Source organism: Gastrolobium bilobum, unplaced genomic scaffold (genome assembly GCF_033153095.1).
Source record: "Gastrolobium bilobum isolate Gb01-03AN ecotype WA unplaced genomic scaffold, APGP_CSIRO_Gbil_v1 utg545383, whole genome shotgun sequence".
In the NCBI taxonomy this organism is placed as follows: domain Eukaryota; kingdom Viridiplantae; phylum Streptophyta; class Magnoliopsida; order Fabales; family Fabaceae; genus Gastrolobium; species Gastrolobium bilobum.
Window position 1 is genome coordinate 1,599 of NW_026897376.1, and position 23,413 is coordinate 25,011.

General features: G+C 32.8%; 2 protein-coding genes across 2 annotated transcripts; one reads left to right on the forward strand and one right to left on the reverse strand.

The window, feature by feature from the left end:
* Positions 1-11,119: 11,119 nt before the first annotated feature.
* LOC133306416 (uncharacterized) lies at positions 11,120-16,325 on the forward strand. The gene is made up of 8 exons (XM_061506731.1): positions 11,120-11,223; positions 11,684-12,985; positions 13,094-13,184; positions 13,303-13,460; positions 13,547-13,598; positions 14,414-14,493; positions 14,620-14,713; positions 15,006-16,325. The coding sequence occupies exons 2-8, from the start codon at positions 11,798-11,800 to the stop codon at positions 15,530-15,532; spliced, it is 2,190 nt and encodes a 729-aa protein (XP_061362715.1). The 5' UTR covers positions 11,120-11,223; positions 11,684-11,797; the 3' UTR covers positions 15,533-16,325.
* Positions 16,326-19,017: 2,692 nt separating this feature from the next.
* Positions 19,018-20,466, reverse strand: LOC133306417 (glucan endo-1,3-beta-glucosidase-like). The gene is made up of 2 exons (XM_061506732.1): positions 20,388-20,466; positions 19,018-20,066 (listed from the first exon to the last, which is right to left on the reverse strand). The coding sequence occupies exons 1-2, from the start codon at positions 20,464-20,466 to the stop codon at positions 19,018-19,020; spliced, it is 1,128 nt and encodes a 375-aa protein (XP_061362716.1).
* Between the last annotated feature and the right edge of the window lie 2,947 nt (positions 20,467-23,413).

The window sequence follows — 23,413 nt, forward strand, 5'->3', positions numbered from 1 at the left end:
CTGAATATGTCAATCACTCTTTTTCCCAATTTATACAAAATCAAGGTATGATTCATGAACTTACTTGTGTAGACACCCCTCAACAAAATGAGGTTGCTGAAAGGAAAAATCGTCACCTTCTTGAAGTTGCTCGTGCCTTACTATTTCAAACACATGTACCCAAATGCTATTGGGGAGATGCCATTCTTACTGCAGCGTTCTTGATCAATCGTCTACCCACTCGGGTTCTCGATCATGTAAGTCCTATTCACTCCATGACTTCTTTTTTTCCTTCTGTTCCAACTTTGCAAAGTCTTCCTCCTCGAGTGTTTGGGTGTGTTGTCTTTGTTCATATTCATAAACAGCATCGCAGTAAGTTGGATCCTAGGGCTCTTAAATGTGTCTTCCTTGGTTATGCTCCTGATAAGAAAGGCTACAAGTGCTATCACCCTGGAAGTCGGAAATTTTTTGTTTCTATGGATGTTACATTTCAGGAATCTGAGTCCTTTTTCCAAGGTCCTCATCTTCAGGGGGAGAATAATTCACCAGAAGACTCATCACCTTCCTTCTTTGAATCTTCAGTGTCTACTTCTTCACCTGTGTCAGTGTCTCTTCCTCTTGTTCCTGTTCCTAATGTGTCTATGTCTGATCCTCCTGTGACTGATCCTCCTATGACTGATACATCAAATACACCAGAGATACGGAAGATTTTGTGACACCTGAATTGGTATATCAAAGAAGGAAACAGCCCACATTGCCTCAACAGCAACCTCAATCGTCTGAACCACTAGTAAGTCCTGAATCTCATATTTCTGATCATGATGTTAATACGTCTGATGACTTACCCATTACTACTGTTTCTGATGACTTACCCATTACTACTGCTTCAGATGATTTACCCATTGCTTTAAGAAAAGGAAAAAGATCTTGTTCCAAGAAAACTTGTTCTTCCTGTCCCTCTTGTACTCAATACCCTATCTCCCATTTTGTTTCCTCTGCTAATCTTTCTGTGCAGCACAAAAGCTTTGTTTCAGCACTAGATTCTACTTCAATCCCAAAATCAGTACATGAAGCTTTGAAAGATGGGAATTGGGCTCAAGCCATGCAAGAGGAGATGAATGCGTTGGAGAAAAATAAAACATGGGAGGTTATTGATAGACCCAACGGAAAGAAAGCAGTAGGGTGCAGATGGGTTTATGCCCTGAAATATAATTCTGATGGCACTCTTGAGAGATACAAGGCTCGATTAGTCGCCAAAGGTTACACTCAAACCTATGGCATTGATTATGAAGAAACCTTTGCTCCAGTTGCAAAGATGAATACAGTGAGAATCTTGTTGTCCCTTGCTGCCCATTACAATTGGGATATAAATCAATTTGATGTGAAAAATGCTTTCCTCAATGGTGAGTTAGAAGAAGAAGTCTACATGGAAATCCCGCCTGGTTTTGATTCTGTGAAGGGGAAAATAAAGTTTGTCGATTAAAAAAGGCCTTGTATGGATTGAAACAGTCACCTCGTGCTTGGTTTGGAAGGTTTACTAAGGTTATGATGACCTTAGGATATAGACAGAGTCAAGGAGATCACACTCTTTTCTTCAAGCACTCCCAAAATGGGAAGCTTACTGTGCTCCTTGTATATGTTGATGATATTATTATCACAAGTGATGATTTTGTGGAGAGACAGATTCTGCAGACACGACTTGCCTCTGAGTTCGAAGTCAAAGACCTTGGGAAACTAAGATATTTCCTAGGGATAGAAGTAGCTCATTCAAGCAAAGGAATTTTTATCAGTCAGAGGAAATATGTTTTGGATCTTCTCAAAGAAGCAGGGAAGCTCGGGTGTAAACCCTCTAATACTCCTATTGAGCAGAATCACAAGATAGGCTTTGAAGAGGAGAGTCCTCCAGTTGATAAAGGACAATATCAACGGCTAGTTGGAAAATTGATATATCTGGCTCATACTAGGCCAGACCTAGCTTATGCTGTTAGTGTTGTCAGTCAGTTTATGCACGATCCAAAAGAAAAACACATGCAGGCAGTAGAGAGAATTCTTCAGTATCTTAAAGCTACTCCTGGTAAAGGATTGTTATTCCGACGTGATGGTAATCTCTCTTTAGAAGTCTACACTGATGCTGATTATGCTGGATCCGTGACTGACCGTCGTTCTACCACTGGTTATTGCATGTTTCTTTGCGGTAACTTGGTGACATGGAGAAGTAAGAAACAAGATGTGGTTGCCAGATCAAGTGCAGAAGCTGAATTTCGAGCTATGGCTCAAGGCATTTGTGAGTTACTGTGGCTGAAAATTCTACTTGATGATCTCAAAATAAAATGTGAGGGACCTATGAAGCTGCTATGTGATAATAAGTCCGCTATTTGTATAACTCATAATCCAGTTCAACATGATCGGACTAAACATATTGAGGTCGACTGCCATTTCATCAAAGAGAAACTTGATAGCGGGTTGATTACCACTCCATACATTCCCACTGGGCGTCAATTAGCTGATCTATTGACAAAGGGACTTCCTTCAGATAGATTTCAAGAACTTACTAGCAAGCTGGGAATGATAAATATCTATTCCTCAACTTGAGGGGGAGTGTTGTAAATATTAGGTCTTTTATTATTATTAGTATTTGTTGTATTGGGCCAAGCCCATTAGGTCAAGAATTAGGGTTTTTGGTCTCTATAAATAGAGACCTCTTTGTATCATATTATTTCATAATTCTAAAATATATCAGAATACCCTTTTTCAAGTCTTCATTTAACCATTTAAATTTTTAAGTGAGATGGTTATTTATGACACCCTCGCCCCACTACTTGATTACTACATTGATTAATATGAGCGTACGATCCAAACCTAACAAAATCTGGCATTGGATAAAGTTAGTTCCAGGGTTGAATCCCATCAAATAATTGATAAGAAAGAGGACCAAACACAGAAAACAAAACGATAAAAATGAAAGATAAAAGAGGTCTGAGCGGATGTAATATATATAAGGGTTGAACTCTTTGTTGTTTTGGTTAGGCACAAATGTGACAGCAGCCTGAAGAAAAGCGTGTCACATCATGACACTTAGCTAGTTCGTTACCCATTTGCTTGTCCTATTTGTCCTAAGGAATTTCACTGATCTGTGTTAAGATGTTGAACCCCACAATGTGCCGAAAAAATTAAAGGACATTAAAGGTGATTAATATCAATTACGGTAGCTTAGTTAGTATTAAGAGAGTTGAATACTAGAAAAGAAAAGAAAAGAACTCACTTCTTTTATTCTTAATCCGCCTCGCATTTCAAATTAATTTCATAGTCGATTTAAAGAGTCAAAGTTTGTGAGAATATTTGAAAAAACTAACTCGTCTCAAAAAGATAATTAAGATTGGATTAACTAAAAAAAAAAAGCGCCCTTAATTAGTGACACTAATTTGATTGAATTTTCCCTTTGATTGAAATTTATAAATCATCTGTTTGTATTCAAAATTTAAATCTTAATTATGTAATTTATTTATGGTTAGACTGGAAGGAATTTCTTAAAAATAATAAATGACTCTTTTCAAACTATACTGAAAGATTAAATTAATCGACTACGCGTTAGTCAAGTTGAATACCACATAAAGATACTAACCTTTTTCTCATCACTTGCTTTTTCTTTTTTATCTGACCGGATACAATTAATTTGCTTTCCTTGTGCTCTGTAATAAAAAAATGAATATAATAATACTAATAATAAAATTAATCATCCTAAGTCACATATATCCTGTTAGGAGTTGGAAAATATATTACCTATAGGCTACGGATTAAAGTGTCATATCTCTCAGAAGAGTATTGTATTAAATATTAATAGATAAGTGAAACTGCAAAAAAAGAAATGACTATCATCGTGCCAGTGTCGATAAAGTGAAAGCTAGACAACTTTTAGAAGGGGTGGCAACGTTACGAGTTCAACATTGATTACCTATACCAATGTGAGACTTATAAAACTTTAAACATTCTCACCCTTTAAGTTAATTTTTGGGCTGGTGACCTCAATATCGTAACATATCATTTCTCAACCCAAATACTACTTCCAATAATAGTAAAAATAAAATGGTTATTATATTTCCATTAGCGTTTACGCCCACTGTCATTTTTAATATATGATATAGATGTTTTGATTGATTAATTGTCAAATATTTATTGATTATTAATCATCTTAAATAATTCAAATTGATAACTAATAAATATTTGACACTTCAAATTAAGTGTGGTCGGTAAAAGTTAAAACAAAATTTATAAATATAGTTCTCATACCTAACAAATTATTCATATGATTCACGACCATACCACCCAAAAGTTTTTTGTTGTCATGATAATTACTTTTTTCCCCCTTATACTTTAATCAAGCACGATAAGACAGAAACCAGACACTATGAAGTTAATAATCCCAAACTAAAGCAAGTGAAAGTAATTTGCCGGGTTAACTGGGAGCAGTGGATGCCTTTTTTCTTCTTTTTTTTTTGACTTTTTAGGGTTTGTATAGTCTTAAAGGATACATAAACCACAAAATGTGTCTCCATGTTATTACATGTAATTATGCACCCAAAAAAAAAAATTGGTAGTTACTATAAAATATGAATCCATTACAATAATTTGGGAATTTAAGAGAAGTTATTCAAATTAAGGAAACGAAATTAGTAGAAGCGAAGATGATTAGATGTAAGTATTAAGTGTTATTCTCCTTAATTTATTTTTAATCTTCCAAAAACCCTCCATACCAGAAGAAGTTTAAAACGTTCATAAAAATATATTAGGGCTTTAGACTTTTATAAATAAATTTTTTTATTTCCACATGATTATAAAATATTTTCAAACAATTGGAAGATTTTCTTAAAGCCTTATTTTCCTTTTACATTTTTTGCCTTCCTTTCCATCCAAACATATTTAAAAAGCAACATATTAGCACATATAGGTTTAATTTAATTACCCTTTTATTGTAAATTTGTGATTCAACTCCAATAATTTATAACATGTGTTATCTTATAAAGACAATACTATACGTTAATCATATATGATTACTTACGTGAAACGTCCAACGTAAGTCGTCCAGCTAGCTCATTTTTATCCATTATATTACTTGATATATGTCCTTATCGCGACTACGATCAAAGAATAGTTAATCTCATAATTGAAGATATTCTGATCAAAGACAAAAGTAAAAAGTCCAAGTGAATACAAACACATTTCACTTGGTAACAACAAATCAAATCATTAATTCTAATCATATTTATATAGACAAACAGAAATTAGTTATAATAACTTGTTGCAGATTTTGTTAAAAGAAAATAAGATGCAGAAATATATCTTACAATATATTTGAAGAGGGAATACATATTTCATAAACTGACCCAAATTTAATATAAGTCAGAATCTAAAAACATAACAATTAAGAGACACATTACACCCAAATAAACACTAACTTAATGACTCATTGTACTACCCAAAATTGACCCATTATAATACCGTTAAGATTCATCAAACAATTTTAGTGCAACCACCACATGGCCGTTACATCAAAGACCATTAAATTTTCTAACGAAAAAAAATAAAGAGACTCTAATAGATTTTATGTGTGTATGAGTTCCATCAATGGCGTACATGCATAACATGATTGATTTATATATATATATATATATATGTGTGTGCGCGCGCGCATCTCAACAACCATTGAATGATTGAAGTAATAGGGTGGATCAGACTAAAAAAAGTATACAAATAACTAATATGATTGAGACACTTTGACATATTCAAGTGTTATGCATCCGGGAATCATGATTTCCAAGAATATGATAGAAAAGTGAGTTTTTCGAAAATGTTACCAAAAACTTGTTTAGTAAGTCAAAATATTCACAAGAATATTCAGTTAATTTTTTTGATGTTATGTTTGGCTAATTAGAAAATATTGTTGGGAAGGTAAATTGAGGTTAATTATGTCCAAAAAAAATATCAAATATTTTCAAAAATGGGTGGTATTTTAAGATAAAAATTTTCTTCATAAGCATGAATCCCGGGAATTTGACTTTCCCGAGAAAATTTTTACAATCCTCGTACCAGACGTGGGTAAATCGAATTTTCAATCTCTTTTTCCTAGGATTTTAAAAATTTTCCTTATACCAAATATCCCATTATTGATCAATAATGGGTTAAATAAAGATTATATAAGTGAGAGGATTTATCAACCCAATGCCTTAAGATTTTGAATTTAAATGTAACGTTAGACTCATTTGTTGTGGTTGGTGTAATTTATCTCATTGGTGGTGGTACCCTGTCATGAGTTTCCCTAGCTTGTCTAACAATTGTATCAGAGTAGGATTTTGCTCGAGTTAGCCAAGTTTTTTGCTAGAGGTAAGTATGGCTTCTGTTGAAAGGGAGCATACTAATAAGGGGTTTCACATTTGAGTGAGAGTGAAGATCACATATATAAGTGAAAATATTATTATACTCAATATCTTAAAGTTTTTATTGAAATATGGTGTCGAGTCATTAGGCTAACCCATTGATTATTGATTCCCCGTCATTACCTCCCTTAGCTTGCATAGAGGCGATAAAGGTATAGTAATAGTATGTCCTTCTTTATTAAAGATTTTATGTAATCGATCGGATTACAAACAATAGTTTGAGTTTGGAGAAAAAGAATATAACATTTTGGCATTTTTGTTTTTTCTTGCAACTTAAATTTTTCCAAATACCCTATATTCCCAAAGTGACGTTATTTTAGAGTTGAACAAAATATTTTTTTATCCCGTGTAGAAACTCTAAACCAATAAATCCTATACATATATATTAGTATATTACATTTGTAAATTTCCTTTATCATAAGTTGGGAAAAAGAAATCTCATGTTATAGAAAATTTTTAATCTCATATTATAAATACAACAAGTGTGAGACTCACCTATTTTTTTTTAAAAAAGGTGTCTGTAGGAAGGTTTTTGCATTCAAGGTTAAACATGACTCTAGATAATTACCAAAAGACGAAGTTCTCGTAAAAACAAACCCCTTATAAATTATATCGTACGTGCATATCTTTGACACCCAATGTTTACTAAAAATCGTCACGAGTTTTTCCTTTGTTTTCAATTAAATTATTGGGGTGATTGACTGTTAAATGCTAATTAAAAAATAATCACCTAATTAATCTAGTTTCGAAATAATATACCAAACTAATACACTTGGTCTCGCATGCCGAATTAATTCCGCACGTCAATCATGTAGAACTTCTAGTCGTCACATGTTCAGAAAAAAAATATAATTAAACCGTGCTTAATTTATGTTCAAAATAAACCTTCAACTTTATCAGCATGCGACACGTGATAGTGCTTGCTCAAGGGGGCGTACATTGATGGACCTATGACTTTTTATGATAGGGGACGAAAATAAAATACTATTAGGACTAATAAAAAGAACTAATTATTACAATTACTTTTTCGGGGAAAACTATCTATTAGAACTAATAATTTATTACTATTACAAAAATAATACCTGATTACTTATAATAATAATAAAAAAATTTAGGGAGGGGTAATTGTCAACCTTCACACCTCCTTTGGATCCGCCTATTGCCCTGTTGGGATGTGCAAGAATAAAATGAGGCAGGAGACTCACTGGCCACTGCATTACATTAACAATATATTTGAAGGTTAAATTATTTAAAAATACAAAATCGTACGTGAGATTTTCAACTCATATGGCTCCTCGCAAATGAAGAAGCGATTATATATATATATATATATATATATATATATATATGTTTGATTTAATTTAATATCTCATATGTTGTAGGAAATAATTTTATTTCCTACACACACATAAAAGTGTATGAGACTCATTTTTTTTTCTTTTTTTTTTTCTTCATATAACCTCACATGAGTCCTATATATTTTTATGTATGTTTAAGAGATAATTTTATCTTCTATAACATAAGAAACATTAAACTCATATATATATATATATATAATATTAATATATATATTTTAACCGATAAAATTATATACAACAAGATACATACGTTTAATTAATAATATAATATAATCGCTGGATTTTTTGATATTCCATAAAATTTATTAGTTTGTTGGAAGTTCAGTATATCTTGTCAAACTGCTGAATCATAAAAATTAGGAACTATCATATAGTGCTAAGTTCGTGAGTCGGAGAAAAGCGGATTCGGAATGCTAACACCTGCCGCAAAGTAAACCACTGTTTCTCAAGTCCCGACTAATTTCTCTACAGAGATTGACGATATACAATAACTCCGCCCGAATATAGTTTACAACATTCATCGTTTTAAAAATATGCATTAAAATGATTTTTTTTACCCAAATTGCTTCTGTTATATGTTTTATGGCTTTTATAAGAGTTGTGTTGTAGGAAAAATGATTGTGTAATGTTATAGAGATTCGTTTTGCGTGCTGTAATTTTTTTTTGCTTCAAAAAGTGTGAGCCCCACAAAATATTGTATGTGTAGGAAACTTTTTTGTATCATGTTAAATGATGAATGCAAAACTCATATTTTATAGTAGAAGAAAAACGGTTTATAATGATGAAGGCCTTTTCTGTATCAGTTTACAACATATAGCTTACAACATATCAGCTTTGGTTTTCTGCTTTTCTATTTCAGTTAAAGTGCTTCTCATTTTAGCATTCATAATTGATTAATTTTACTTTTAACTTTTACGCATAGAACACTAACGGAATCCGTTGTATTAAATTGTGTCCAACATTATGACTTGCAAATTATTGTTTATTCATTTGCATCCCAAGATTTAATTACTATTTGACCTTTGATGTTGCATTGTTGCGAATACAGAAGTTGCGAAAATTATTGTACACCAGAACGGTGGTATAGATAACACATATAAGTAGTTAAATAATGAGCCATCACATGTTAATTGTTATAACTTTTTAGTTTAGTATACTTCAATAAAAAATTACTTTATTTTATATTAATTATTATGATTTTAAATTTGCAAGATTTATTTATTTAAAAACTTTTAATTTTTTTTTCTTAATTTAAATACCAAAGTAGTAACATATATTTTTAATTTTTCTGAATTATTTATGATGCTAGAAGTTTTTTTCTTCTTCTATGGCTAATCAATTAGTAGGTACATAATAATCTTATCGTACAAAAAGCATATTATAATAATATTCACTAAATTGCATTCAGTACAATTATCATTTAATATTATATTAACATCTCATGATTATATTAAAAACTATATAAGATGTGTCTACCAAAAAAAAAACTATATAAGATGTCAAATGCATTATATAATGTAATAATATATTATTAAATGATATTTGACAACTGTGTTTAATTTTATTTTTCTTATATATATATATATATATATATATATATTTAGGATTTCTATTTGTCACAAGTATAAGTTATATCTTGTAATTTGGATACCATATCATTTTGGGATTTGAAAAGTATTTAAAAAAAATTCACATTATAAAAAAATGCATCAAAATGCCCCAATTTTTTCACTCGTATTTCAAAATAACATCGGTTTAGAATGACATGAAAAACATTTTATCTACAATTCAAAATTTAATAATAAGATGTCCGGTTAGTATTCGGTGATTGCATATATATATATATATATTATGAGAAATATTTTTCTTATGCTGTTAGAAATATGTTATTTCATGCTAGTGAAATAAAATTATAGGAAAGACTCATAAATAATTAAAGAAAAAAAAATAGAAGTGAGATCCACCTTTATTATATGTGTATAAAAATTTAATTTATCTCATATTAAATGAAATAAATACAACGCATATATTATTACACAACAAACTTAGATACTGGCAGAGATACTCCGCTCTTTTTATGCATATTCATAATACATTACACACTCAAAATCTCGGGTAATCCGTTCACGAACGTCGATGAACATGTTCTCTTTTACTGTTTTGCCCTTCTTCTTCTTTTTTCTTTTCTAATTTATTAATCATTTTATTTCATATATATATATATATATATGAGGTAGGATCCTTTGACATTAGTGTCAAATTTTAATTTTGACACCTCATCTCAGAATCGTTAGATAAAAAAAAATCAATGACTCTGATTTGCATGCATGTGGCACCATTGATCTTTTTTGATCTAACAGCTCTGAGATGAGGTGTCAAAATTGAAATTTGACACCGGTGTCAAAGGATTCTACCTCTATAGATATATATATATATATATATATATATATATATATATATATATATATATATATATATATAAGTGTGTAAGGATCATTTTTTTTTCTCTTTTTTTCTCAAGTGGCTCCATATGGATTCATATATTTATATATGTATAGGAGATAAATTTATTTACCGTAATATATGAATGTTCATTTTTTCTAATATTATTTTAGAACTTTTTTTTATCTAATTTCATCTAAACGACGTCGTTTAGAGGCAGAAATCGTGGTATATTTGTGATTTTAATTTATTATAGGGTTATATAATCTTTATTATTCTAAATTTTTAATATTTTAACCCTAAAATGATATTATTTTGATAAATATTAGAATTTTTTTCTAAATAATATTAGATAATTTATTCCCAATATTAGAAATATTAACCTATCAATTAAACACTCATTTCCTATTTTTCTTTTTCTTTTTTATGGAAATACATTTTCTCAAATTTTAAGCGAGTTGCTCTCTCCTATCAATGATATTTTTTTTATTTTAATAAATATGAGCCCCACACATATAGCATGAAATACCTATTTCTAACTGCATAATAAAATCGAAACACCTTTTTTTTATTGGGTAAAAAATTTCTCCGGAAGATAAGTTATCTTCAGTGAACCTAAAACTATATCATTTTGAGACAGAAATCAAGATATTTTTGTAATTTAATGTATTACAGGGTTATATTAGTTTTTAAAAATTATAATTTTTAATCTTATAACCTAAAACGATGTCGTTTTGAGTTCATTAGAGATAACTTTATTTCCGATCACTTCAAGAAATACTTTTTTTTTTTTATATACTTAGAATAATAAATATTTAAACCAATATTTGTTTTGGTTGTTAATTTTTTTTTTTTTTTTTATATCCTCCATGTAGTGTAATTGCATTGTGCTTATTCGTGAGAAAGAGAGAGAAAGAGAGAGAAGAATGCTCCAATCTTTCATGGATGCTGCTTCGATCTGCGGCCTCCTTAGTTTCAAGACATAATCTTCTTCACATAAAACAAACACCCATGTAAGCATATCATTGTTTCCTTCAATAAACAAAAAATGTTCTTTGTTAAGCTCCTCCTACAAACACTCCCCCTTGTACAATTTTCCTCATTTGCTTATTCATTTCTTTCATCGTAATCACCCTAATATTTCCCTTTTTTAATTTTTGCTTAAAAAAATCTTGATGGGTTTTCATCCCATTTTGTCTTGCAAAATCATGGCTTCATTTTTTTTTTTTTTTTGAGTTTCTCTCTCTCTCTGTCATTATATTTTTTTAATTTCCTACGTGTGATTTTCAATTGAAATTGTGAAATCCTCGTACTCTGTAAGACTAGGTTCAATGGGCATGGATTGGGATCTATGATGAATCTCTCGGTTTCTGTTATCTTCTTATTTTTATCATTGTTTTCTTAAAAAATGTTCATAGTGGCTGATATAAATATTGATTTTCAGTGCTTTTCTTTTTGTGTGTATATATATAGTTTATTATCCGGTTGGCTTTATCTGGAAGGCGAAAAAAAAGGATTTTGCTACATTCCACGGGCTTAAAATGTTGCTTGTCTGAGGGGGATTTCATGGGTTGAACAACAAGAATAATGGGTAGCTTAAGTGAAAAAGAAGAAGAATGTCCATTTTTTGATGCTCAAGAGGATATTGAGTTAATCTCAGATGCAGAATCCGATAGCACCGAGGCCCCTGAAGCTAATTCTAGTCATAAGGACGGGGTGTTGAAAGATTTTGGATATGAAATGTGGATTCAGAACCTGAGTAGTGTTCAAGAGCGTAGGAGTAAGTTTATAAAGTGGATGGGATTGAATTCGGATAGAAATGTCCTTGAGAATTCAGTTGATGTATGTAGACTTGAGAGGAAAGAGGAGATATATTGTATGAAAGATAGTAGTGGAAGTGTGACCAGAAGTTCCGGTTTTGAGGAGGAGTTCTGTTCGAGTCGGTCATCAATGTCTTGTTGGTCTACTATGAGTTCTTCAGAAGAGTTTGATTTGGTGGAGAAGTTGGCGTGCCAAAATGGAAATTTGGACAGTAGAGTGGGGTGTAATGAGGATCAGGTGGTGCTGCATAGGGAGAATACTGATGGTAGAGACACAGGTTCAGATGAGTTCGTGATTACCGAGGAATCTGAGGATTCTGAGAACATCTTTGGGGTGTCTCCCACTTCCCAGCGTGCGACGGGTAACAAGTTTGAGGAGACGAATGTTTTTCAGCAGGGGATGAAGAGGTCTAGAAATGGTTGGATCAGAAGATTACGTTCAATAACATGCATGATTCATAGGCAAGGTGAATCTGATAACAGGAGACATGAGGGCAGGTGTGCATTCTCAGGGTGTAGGATTCAGAAAGTTAAGGTCCGTCTTTGCAGGAAGCAAACAAAGGAACTTTCAGCCCTTTACAAGGGGCAAGATATTCAAGCGCATGAAGGTTCAATTTTGACCATGAAATTCAGTCCTGATGGCCAGTATCTTGCCAGTGCTGGTGAAGATGGGATTGTGCGATTGTGGCAAGTGGTTGAGGATGACAGATGTAATGAAATTGACATTCCAGAAGTTGATCCGTCCTGCATTTACTTTACGGTGAATAATCTCTCTGAATTGACACCCCTGTTTATTGATAAGGAGAAAATGAGCAAAGTGAAGAGTCTGAAAAAAAAATCAGTTTCAGCTTGCATCATTTTCCCTCCCAAGGTCTTCCGGTTGTTGGAGAAACCGTTGCATGAGTTCCATGGGCATAGTGGCGAAATTTTGGATCTCTCCTGGTCAAAAAATAATGTGAGTGAATGTCATAAATGCAGTTATTTATTGAGCTAAAAATACATTCATGTATAGATTTAATGCTGGGGAAATTGATTTGGTTCTTCATCTTATTTTTTTATGCAGTGCCTACTGTCATCTTCAGTTGACAAAACTGTCCGTCTATGGCAAGTGGGACTTGACCATTGTTTGAAAGTTTTCTCACACAGTAATTATGGTGCGCCTTGCTTCCTTTCTATTCTTGTTATCTCTAGTTTTCTATTTCAGCAACCTAATTTGGTTTTATCATTTGGATTTTCCTCACAAGTTGTATTTTATTTTATAATGTCTTATAGTGACTTGCATACAATTCAATCCTGTGGATGATAATTATTTCATCAGCGGATCTATAGATGGAAAAGTGCGCATCTGGGCTATTCCTGAATGTCATGTTGTTGATTGGACTGATATCAGAGAAATTGTGACTGCAGTGTGTTATCGACCTGACGGACAGGTATAATTTCTTAAGAGTTTCCTTCTATAGAAATGAAGATTTTATGGGAATTAATTTCAGGTGAATGAATGATCTACTTTATATAGGGAGGGATTATTGGCTCCATGACAGGCAATTGCCGATTTTATGATGTATCAGGTATCATCTTTTCTACATATATATCCTTATTTTCCTTTAGCTACATCAGTTAGCTATCATTTGTAAGATTCATGATAATTGTATAGGGTTTGGATTTTGAATTTTTATTGTTTCATTTTGGTGATTGATATAATATGGCATAGTGGATCTATACAGGCACTTGATTTCCAAATTTGTTTCGTCGTGAGAAGATGCATTTACTGCATGCACTCAAATGATGGTGATTGTGATTGTGATTGTTGTTTTCTTTGGATAGACACTTGAATTGTTTTTTTCAAATTTATAAAATGAGAACTCTTATTGAGATTGAGGTTTTTATTAGACTAGATGATCAATGCTAGCTGTTGCTTCCTTGCACTAATGCTGTGAATGATAGATTGGTGGTTTGCTTTTAAGTGCCCATCTACTTGAAGAAACTTAACTTTAAACCTGTGAGTAAATTTGAAATACTAGTCCTGGTCCCCATACCCTGCATAGTACAGAAGATGATTTTCCAAATTGGATACAGCAAGCCAAAAAAAGAAGCAGTGGGTGGAAATTAAAATAGATCGGGTGGTGACACGTGTGGCTAATTGGCTAGTCAATTTGCTTCGTGAATATTTGATTTATTGTGTGTTTCAAATATAAGTACGTAATAGACAGGATGTTAGGCTATTAGATGAGGAAGTAGTAGGACTCCTTATGCCTCAAATGCTAATCAAGCAATAATTGTGATAATGTGACTGTCATAGCTCTACATACAGCCACTTCAAGACTTGGCAGAGTTTAAAGGCTAGGATCTTATCTCTGCTGATTTTCGTTTTTGGTTGATTCAGAGAATCACTTGCAGTTGAATTCCCAACTATGCTTACTTGGTAAAAAGAAACTTCCTTGCAGAGGAATAACTGGCTTTCAGGTATTGTTTTTTCTTCCGCCTCTTGTGCCAAGTGAGTCCTGTGGTCTTTTTTCCCTTTATGTTTGTGTGACATTCCATATAAGTTCCTTTTTCTGTAATTAACTGATTACATGTTATTAATTTCAGTTTCTTCCACAAGAGTTTAACAAAGTTATGGTTACCTGTGCTGATTCAAAAGTCAGAATCCTTGAAGGGCTTAATGTGGTTGGCAAATACAAAAGTATGTTTCTTTGTATCATTCCTACATTTTTCAAGAATTTTTATCCGTTCTCATCAGTCATCAGCATTGTTTAAGGATTGAAAAGTCATTTTTTAATTTTGGAGCTTATTTATCATTATTTTTTATTTAAATTTTTGTCCTTTTTGTCGACAAACTTATAAGTCTGTATTTATAGCTTGCAAGGTTTATAAAGCTTGGCTATTATTCTTATGTCTGGGTTCATTAACCTCCAAGTTGAATTTTTAGGTCATTATATGTTCTGTTTCTAAGGATTTTTATATTTTGTTTTCAGGCCTTAGTGCAGGGAGCCTAATGTCTGCATCTCTTACTTCGGATGGAAAGCATATTTTATCAGCCTGTGAGGACTCTAACGTATATCTGTGGAATTATAGTGAGGATGAGTCTAGCTCCACGAAAGCTAAGAAGATTAGGTCCAGTGAGCGATTTTTTTCATATGCGTCTGTCGCGGTACCTTGGTGTGGTTTGAAATCTCAAAATATTGAAAATGCACAATTGGATGTCTTATGTAAGAGGTCAACTCAAGCTATATGTCTCAATCCACCTGATTCTTTTTCTCTACGCGAAGAGTTTTTTTTGGAGTCTTTTTCCAAGGGATCTGCAACTTGGCCCGAGGAGAAGCTTCCTATTTCAAGCCCCAAGGCTAAAACTTCTGTGGTGCACAAATCTGCATATAAGTTCTTAAAATCTTCTTGCAACAGTACATCCAGTTCTCATGCATGGGGTCTAGTCATCGTGACTGCCGGCTGGGATGGGCGGATAAAATCGTTCCACAATTATGGGTTACCTGTACTAGTTTAAAATGAATTGGCTTTTCCTAAATTGGATAATAGAATCATGATTCATTGCTTTGCTTGGGCATGTTGTCATTGGGAAATCACATGCTGCTAATATTCTTTGTGACTTGAGAGTAATGTTAAAGTTTGGCAGCATCAGCAAACAAGCAGGTTGAGGTCAAACCCCAAGAAGGGAATGCAGTTTAGATAATTGCATAATCTTTGACTTTTGGAGAGTCCCCTTCTATGTTTCAGGGGATTCAGATCACACTCATTGGTTCATGACAAGTTGTAGTTCAAATGTAATCCTGATGGCAATCATCAAGGTCCCCTTCCCAGTCTAAATTGCCTTTTTCTTACACAAGAATCTCTTGGCTCTTAAAAGAGATGCATACACATGTATTAGGACTTGGAAGAGGGCATATGAATAATCTTGATAAATTGAGCTACTGTGGGACCTTTGTAAGCATCTTGTTTGCCAAAATGAAAGAGATATATATATATATAGAGAGAGATCAAGAGCTGGTGGCTGAAGTTTACTCAGATGAAAATGGTGGGGATGTTTGTGATCTTATTTTTGGGTGGACTAACTAATTGAAATCTCTTTGTCTGCCAATCTTTCCATCTATCTCATGGTAGGGCCACGAATGCCTAGGATTGGAAGTGTGATGAGCATGATTGGGACGGTCATTATTGCTTACATTGGTGCTTTTGTGGCTGCATGTTGCTCCAAAACTACAAACAAGTCTAGCTGATTGCAAGAGACAATGGCAACTGTTGCAGTGCTAACAAATATTCGGTATATGGTCTCAATTTTAGGCTGACATAACTTTTGATTAGTCGAGTTACTATGATCTTCTTACCCTTTCTAATTTAATTTTATAGCATTGTCATTTTCTTCTTGGATGATATGTAAATTTGTAACTTTTTGTAAGTAATTTTTTTAATATAATTTTTATATTTACTTAGCCTCTGGTTGATGGAATTTCCCTTTGTGGCTAGTTAATACAAGAACTAAAGAACCTGAATATTCTAGTCTATCTGAAAGAACAAAAAACTTAATATTCTTCAATGATACAACTCTCCAACAAGAGAAAGGCTGCAACATCTTTGTTCCTTGAACAAGACAATTGAGAAAGTTTAATATGTTGTCTACTTTTATAAAGAAGGAAAATTTGACTTAAGAGCAATGGTTTAAACTAGGAATTTTCCTATGAGATAGTGACTAATGAATTAGTGCAAGAACGAAGACGCATTATTGTCTGACTTGTACTTTAATTTAATAACTAAGTCTGTGCATTGCTAAGTTTCTATGAAGGGCTTTACACTTTAAAAAAGCAATATATTTATTATCGGAAAATGGGAAATTGAGGTATATTCATATGGGGTTTATTTATTATCAACAACCCCTAGTTTAATCTATAAATGTTTAGGGGATTTTATTCTCTTGATCTTGAAAGTATGTCTCGTTCAGATAACATTTTTTTTTTCTCTACCGAAGGATGATGCGTTGTGATACTCTTTGTTATGTTTCTGAACTTCATTGCACACTTGAATAATTCCTCGACAATTATTAGTTCATACTGACATGATAAGTTAAACTGACTTATATAAAGTGATAAAAGCATACACCATCCATAATGTGCCCACTTTTATTTATCCTAATATAAAAAAGGCAATTTGCAAAATGAAAAAAATCAATAATAGAGAGAGGGGCATATATGCTGCCGATTTAATTTTAGAGACTTTTTAAATAGTATTATTAGGAAGAATATGTATATGTTCTGTCATGGTTTAATAATTTAGATAACATTTTCAATCAACTATATTCTGTCTCCAACGGAAAAATATTTTTGTAGTGTTGAAACACTCTGTAATATTCTACATAATTATTTAAAAAAGGAGCTCAGGCACTAAAAAATGAGATGCCCGTTGAAGAAAATAATCTTAAAAACAGTTATCACCCAAGAAGGTAAGAACATTGTAGAAGAAACAAAAGATGGTCGATAAACCTCCAAGGATAAACTTTAAAGCATGAACAAGCAAGCAGAATAAAAAACACATTATGGCGAACATTTTGAGCATATGTAGACCCAAGAAAGGAATAGCATCATTGAGTGATTAATATGTGAGCGGTGGTGTTAGGCTTAGCTGTAATCTAACTCAGCTTCCTCTTGGCTTGTTATGGGTTGGATATTTGAAAATTATATGCTTATTCTTATTCTTTTTATTATTTGTTTTTTTGTTGGCTAGGGGATGGACATACGGGAATGAGAAGTGGGATGTGCTTGAAATTCATGTGTTAGTGATGAACATATGGATTGATTAAAAATAAAAATAAGTTATGGTTTGAGGTTTGGTGTCTAATATCAATTTATTATGGTTTCTTGTTTAACCTGTTAATCAAGCTTTAAAAGTTAAATATATATATATATATATATATATATATATATATATATATATATATATATGAGTTTACATTTTTACAGTTGCTGTACGTGCAGCAGTCAAATACTTGTCATATATATACGTGAAAATATTAAATATGAAAAATTATAACCATACAAAAGCGGAAACCATTAAATGTGAAAAATCATAATCATACACTTGTCAATTGTCATTGCCGTACATAAAACGACTGTAGAAATGATTTTACACACACATACATATATATATATATATTACAAAATTAATTCTTCTGTTACATAAAGATACTTATCTCCTATCACTCTCAGTTCGTAAAACGTGCCTAACTTATTTTTTTTTTCAAAAAAACTGATGAAACCCAATTTGTTTCTACCTACAGGAAAATGTGCTGATCTCTAGCTGCATAAGAAATACAACGCCATATATATATATTAATTGCAATATTATAGTGTCTTTTTGTTTCCCTTCCTTTCTTCTTATTTCCTGCCCTTCCAAAACATAATATAATACCTTTAAATTATCGTTGATGGTGAGGCTTTAAATTAATACAATTATTAAAGGTCAATGAAAATAAATGACCAAAATAACTCAATTTAAACAATTTGGATATTGCTAAACTTGATTGGCTCACCATAGTAGCCTATTGTATAACATTCACAAATGAAATTCTTTAAATAAGAACACATTTACAAAATAGTATGTAACATATTCTGAGACAAAAATAGACTAGTATTTTGGGAATACATCCTCTTGGATAGACGGTGGTGATAACTCTAGTTTGTCCAAAGCCTCAATCATAACCATTCCTTTCGTTTGTTTGGTCGTAAGCATTCACGAATCACGAGCATGGGATCCAATGGAATCAAGTGCAATGCATAACCCCTCTCTCTTTAATCGGCCCACAATTCAAGCCCATCCAGCAATTATAGACAATAGTTTCCGTGGCAATGTTTCTGGGTCAGCCCATAATTTTGGGCAGACACATCAGCTTCTTCTTCGATGATGATAATCGTATTGGGCTTTCTGGTTCACTCATCGGCCTCATTAACGGCCCGTTGGAAATGGAAAATGAGCCTATAAAATTTAAGCCCACGAGCCAATGAAGCTTAAGACAACCATGATTGACAAAAATGCTTTAGAATGATTTTTAACGTCTACGTTGTTCCTCATTATTGGGATGTCATACACAGGAGTCATATTGGGCCAGAATAGCCCAAAGTTCCTCTCACATATTGGACCGGGCTTAAGATTTTCATCAAATAAAGCAAAAATGTAAGTATCAAAAGTCCGGTTTGGCATGAGAGGTGTTCCAGCCCCAGAAGTGACGTGGCGAATGAGATTTCCATTATAGTTAGAAGCACTCTTTGGGTCAACACCAACTTGGGCCGGATCACCAACTGAAGGCCAGCCCGTTTCGGCAATAACAATCTCAATGTCCTCAAAGCCCAAATCTTTCAAAGCTGAATAAACAGCATCAAGTTGTGCATCTAACATGTTTGTGTAATGGAGCTTAGTGTTATCATCAAACACACCTGAATTTGGCATGAAAAGTGCATAATCTAGGGTGTTGGCAGAGCATCCAAAAAAAGGGTATGGGTTAACCATAAAGGGTGCATTGGAATCATTAAGAAAACTAAGCATTGGTTTGAGTACATGGGTATCATAACCTTGCCTAAACTTGCCACTAGATGGTGGGTTTGAGTTTGACAAAATGCCCAAAGAGTGTGGTGTTGACACTTTTATGCGATTGTCTAATGAAGCTGCCACAAGGGCTGTGTGAAGGGTTTGCATGGCAGGTACAAGGTTGCTGATTAGAAGCTTGTTAGCAGTGGATAAGACTTCATTGCCTATTAAAATTCTGATAATGTTTGTGGCAGGGATGAAAGGTTGGACATTGGTTTTGACCCATTGTTCAGCAAAGCTTAAATTAGTCATGTGTGGGATTAGATCATTAGGGACATTTATGGTGATCTCTATCCCAGTGTTAGCAAAGGCATGTAAAATTTCCGGGTTGGCATCGAAGATTCTCACCCGGTTAACTATGGTTGAGTGTAAGAGAAATTTTGCAACTTGAGTTGGTGTGGGAAGGTTGTTTGCTACCGTGCCATAATTTACACCAATTCCTTGCACTCCTATAATAAAAGATGGCAACAAGAAAATTTTGTTATATAGTTTAGCCATTTATATACGGGTTCGTCACTTCTATTATCGCTGCAGATGAGAAATTTTGTAACAATCACATTTATACTAGAATCCGTATTGGCATTTAAAATAAAAATCAGAATTCACATATATATCCTGACTTTTTATATGTTGCTGCAAAAATTTTCTTATGCAACGACAGCAGAAGTACATTTGCCTTTATATATACCGGCGGAAGGCAATAGGAGAATAAACAATAGAGCTGGTTGTAGTAAAGATCTAGAGTGTGAAAATCAAAATGGGAGGCTTACCTTGGTTAAGAGTTAATGCAAGAAGCAGCAAAGTTGCATTGAGTATTGAAGCCACGCATATAACAGCAGTTTTTTCCATGGCTGTGCTGTTGGTGGATGGTGTTGAATTGAGGGAAGCTGTCTATGAAGAAGTAACTTTAAGATGCTTTGCTTTGTGATCCGGGGAGTTCTTACTTCAATGGTATCTGTTTGGTGAGAGAGCTTTTTGTTTATCCTTGCTTAAGTTCGTTACATTGGACATTGCATCTTCTCTTTTTCCTTTGAATCTCTCTCTCTCTTGTCCCTTAATTTCATCTTATTAGTATAACAAAATATGAAAAATAAAATAAAAAATAAAAGAGTAATTCAGTCCTTCAAAAATTAAGGTATTATCACAATAGTCCTTCAAAGTCTTTTTTTTCCATCAAATTAGTCCCTCAAATACTAAGTGTTATCGCATTATTAGTCATCTAAGGATTTACATCATAAATTAGTCCTTCAAATATGCAAAATAGTACCAAGTTCATCATTTTAATTCACCACTTTAGTTTTCTATATAGACAAATATGATGACATTTTATATTTTTCAGAGACTAATTTAATTTGGTGATAAATTATTTAGAGAACTAATGTGAGTGATAAAAACCTTTAGAGAACCAACGTGATGACATCTTAATCTTTGAAATATCAAATAGAGTTTTTTTTTTTTTTTAAGAGATGCTAACATACTATAAAATTTGTTGTTCGCTTCAACTCAAAGTTCTATGTACGTATATTATACACTAACTGATGACTGTAACAAAAGTTAACTAGGAAAATGTTGCTTTTAGTTGGATAGACGAGGGAATAATCTTTCCTTAGCATGATGGAGAAGGTTTTGTCACATTGTTGAAAGGCATTCCCATCAAGCAATCTTTGTCTCATATGGAAAAGTTTTTTTTTTTTTTTTTCTGGTGCACTTAATGTCATGGGTCTATCCCTATCTCATTCCCTTTCCTCTTTTTTACTCCCCCATTTCTCAAGTGTTCCAAACATCCTATGTAATAGTCCAAGAAAAATAAAAAAAATTATACTGTACCTCAAACCCACTAGTAGGAGAATGACACATAACAGGAGCTACGGGATTTCTCTTGGATGTCAAAGAAAACAAAAACAATTTATATGAGGAAACCAAAGATTATTAGAAATACATTACACCAAAAAAATATAATTATAACTATCATGTTTTAAATAATTTTGGGGGGTTGAGGGATAGCCTCCATAGACTCTCAAAAACGAATTAGCATTTTAACTTTCATGAAGAATTCAACACGGATTTTTCATTTAAAATTAAGGGTCTCATTAACCTTTACATTTTCAGTTGATTTGAACAATTATTGATGATTCGCCAACAAATAGTAATAAGAAGTAAAACTAGTTTTCTTTTGAGTCTAAATGCAAAGCTCGTTTCCATATTATAAGATTAACAAAAGTTACTAGTTATGCAAGTTGTGTATGACAACTTCAATAAAAAAAAAAAAAGGGAAGAGAAGATTTCAAACATTAGAGGAATCTCTAACTCTAAGAAACGTTGCCATTTTCCTTGGCAAAGCACATCTAGTTGTCCTCTCATTCAAGGGCGTGAAATTAAAACTCTTGTATCAGATATTTCCTCCCTTTGTTCTTTATCCTGCAATGTTCCTCTTTCCGTTCAAAAAAATAAACAAAGAAACATAAGCAGTAAGCAACATTGAAGTTACACAAAATTTAACAAAAAATTAAATATGTCAAATCAATGATGCCCCTTATAAATGGATCGAATGATGCTAGTTAATATAAATGGAAGATTAGGAAACACAACAAAAATTTGAGCCAGAAGCAATACAGAAGAAAAAAGTTGGTGGTAACAAAAACCTCCCACTTTTTAACATTAGTTGCCCAAATGAGCATCTCAGCCTCTGGGGGGAGGGCACACATTGATGATTATATGCTTGCCAACTGCAACTATGGTTGGAATACTCATTTGAGCAAGAAACATTAGAAAGGGGACTCCACATTTCTCTCTTCAGTCAACATGCTATATGCATATGGTTTGGGTTTGGGACTTGGGGTTATCAACAGCTATTTGAAAAGGATAAGGCCACAAGGCAGGTGATAGTAACAAAGATACCTCAATCATCTTATTTAAAGTGGTTGAGAAGGGCACTGTTCTGAGTCTGGTTGACATTTGACAGTCAGTTTAAGAATTTAAAATTGAAAGGAATTGTAGTTGTCGGTACTCACTCATAGAATGGCAGCTATAGACTCTTCAAGCCCAACAACTAAAATCAATGGCAGTTAAATCATGCATGATTGTAAAGTCTTGCACTTATGGTTAAAGACAAAAACTTTAACCACGTCACAAAGGCTCTATTTCCTTTCGCTATGAATAAATTGATAAGAGTTGTTGTGAAACTATTGATGGAATCTAATTGAAAATATGAAACTTTAACCTGAAATGATTCATTCATTCATTTATTTGTGCTAAGCTCCTAATCTTTTTCATGAAGGAAAAAAAAAAACTATCTAGAGGATGCCCTTTCAGAAATTCTCTTGTTGAGGAACATTTTTCAAAAAGGTAAGGAAAGTTGATGCAGAGCACATGCTGAAGTCATCCCTAATGTAGTAATGTAGAGCACATAACTTTCCCCAACTTCCTTATTAGTTGGGTAGATACTAACCAAGACATAGGATCTCTAAATCACGGACACGCTCTTTGTTTTAAAACGTGCGTTTGGGACATGTGTTCGACATGGACACGATTCTGATACGCGTTTGACACGCGGTCAATATTTTGGGACACGTGATCAATACTCCGACACGTTCCGACACATTTTTTCGATACGCAGTCAATTTTTTCCGACACGCGGGTCAACGTTCTGACATGTTTTTTTTTTTACTTCTTAATTTTATTTTATTAACTAAAAATAAAAAAATAATTTATAAATCAATTTTTTTATGTTATGAAATTTACATGAAAAATTGACAAAGTATGAAAAATTATTTTTGTTTATATCCATGTTATGAAA

Bases quoted from the DNA above. Each gene is read 5' to 3' on its own strand.
- LOC133306416 (XM_061506731.1), top strand. From the start codon at position 11,798: ATGGGTAGCTTAAGTGAAAAAGAAGAAGAATGTCCATTTTTTGATGCT. The intron at 12,986-13,093 runs GTGAGTGAATGT...TTTTTTATGCAG, and splicing joins TCTCCTGGTCAAAAAATAAT to TGCCTACTGTCATCTTCAGT. The intron at 13,185-13,302 runs GTGCGCCTTGCT...AATGTCTTATAG, and splicing joins TTTCTCACACAGTAATTATG to TGACTTGCATACAATTCAAT.
- LOC133306417 (XM_061506732.1), bottom strand. From the start codon at position 20,466: ATGGAAAAAACTGCTGTTATATGCGTGGCTTCAATACTCAATGCAACT. The intron at 20,067-20,387 runs GTAAGCCTCCCA...CTTTTATTATAG, and splicing joins TGCATTAACTCTTAACCAAG to GAGTGCAAGGAATTGGTGTA.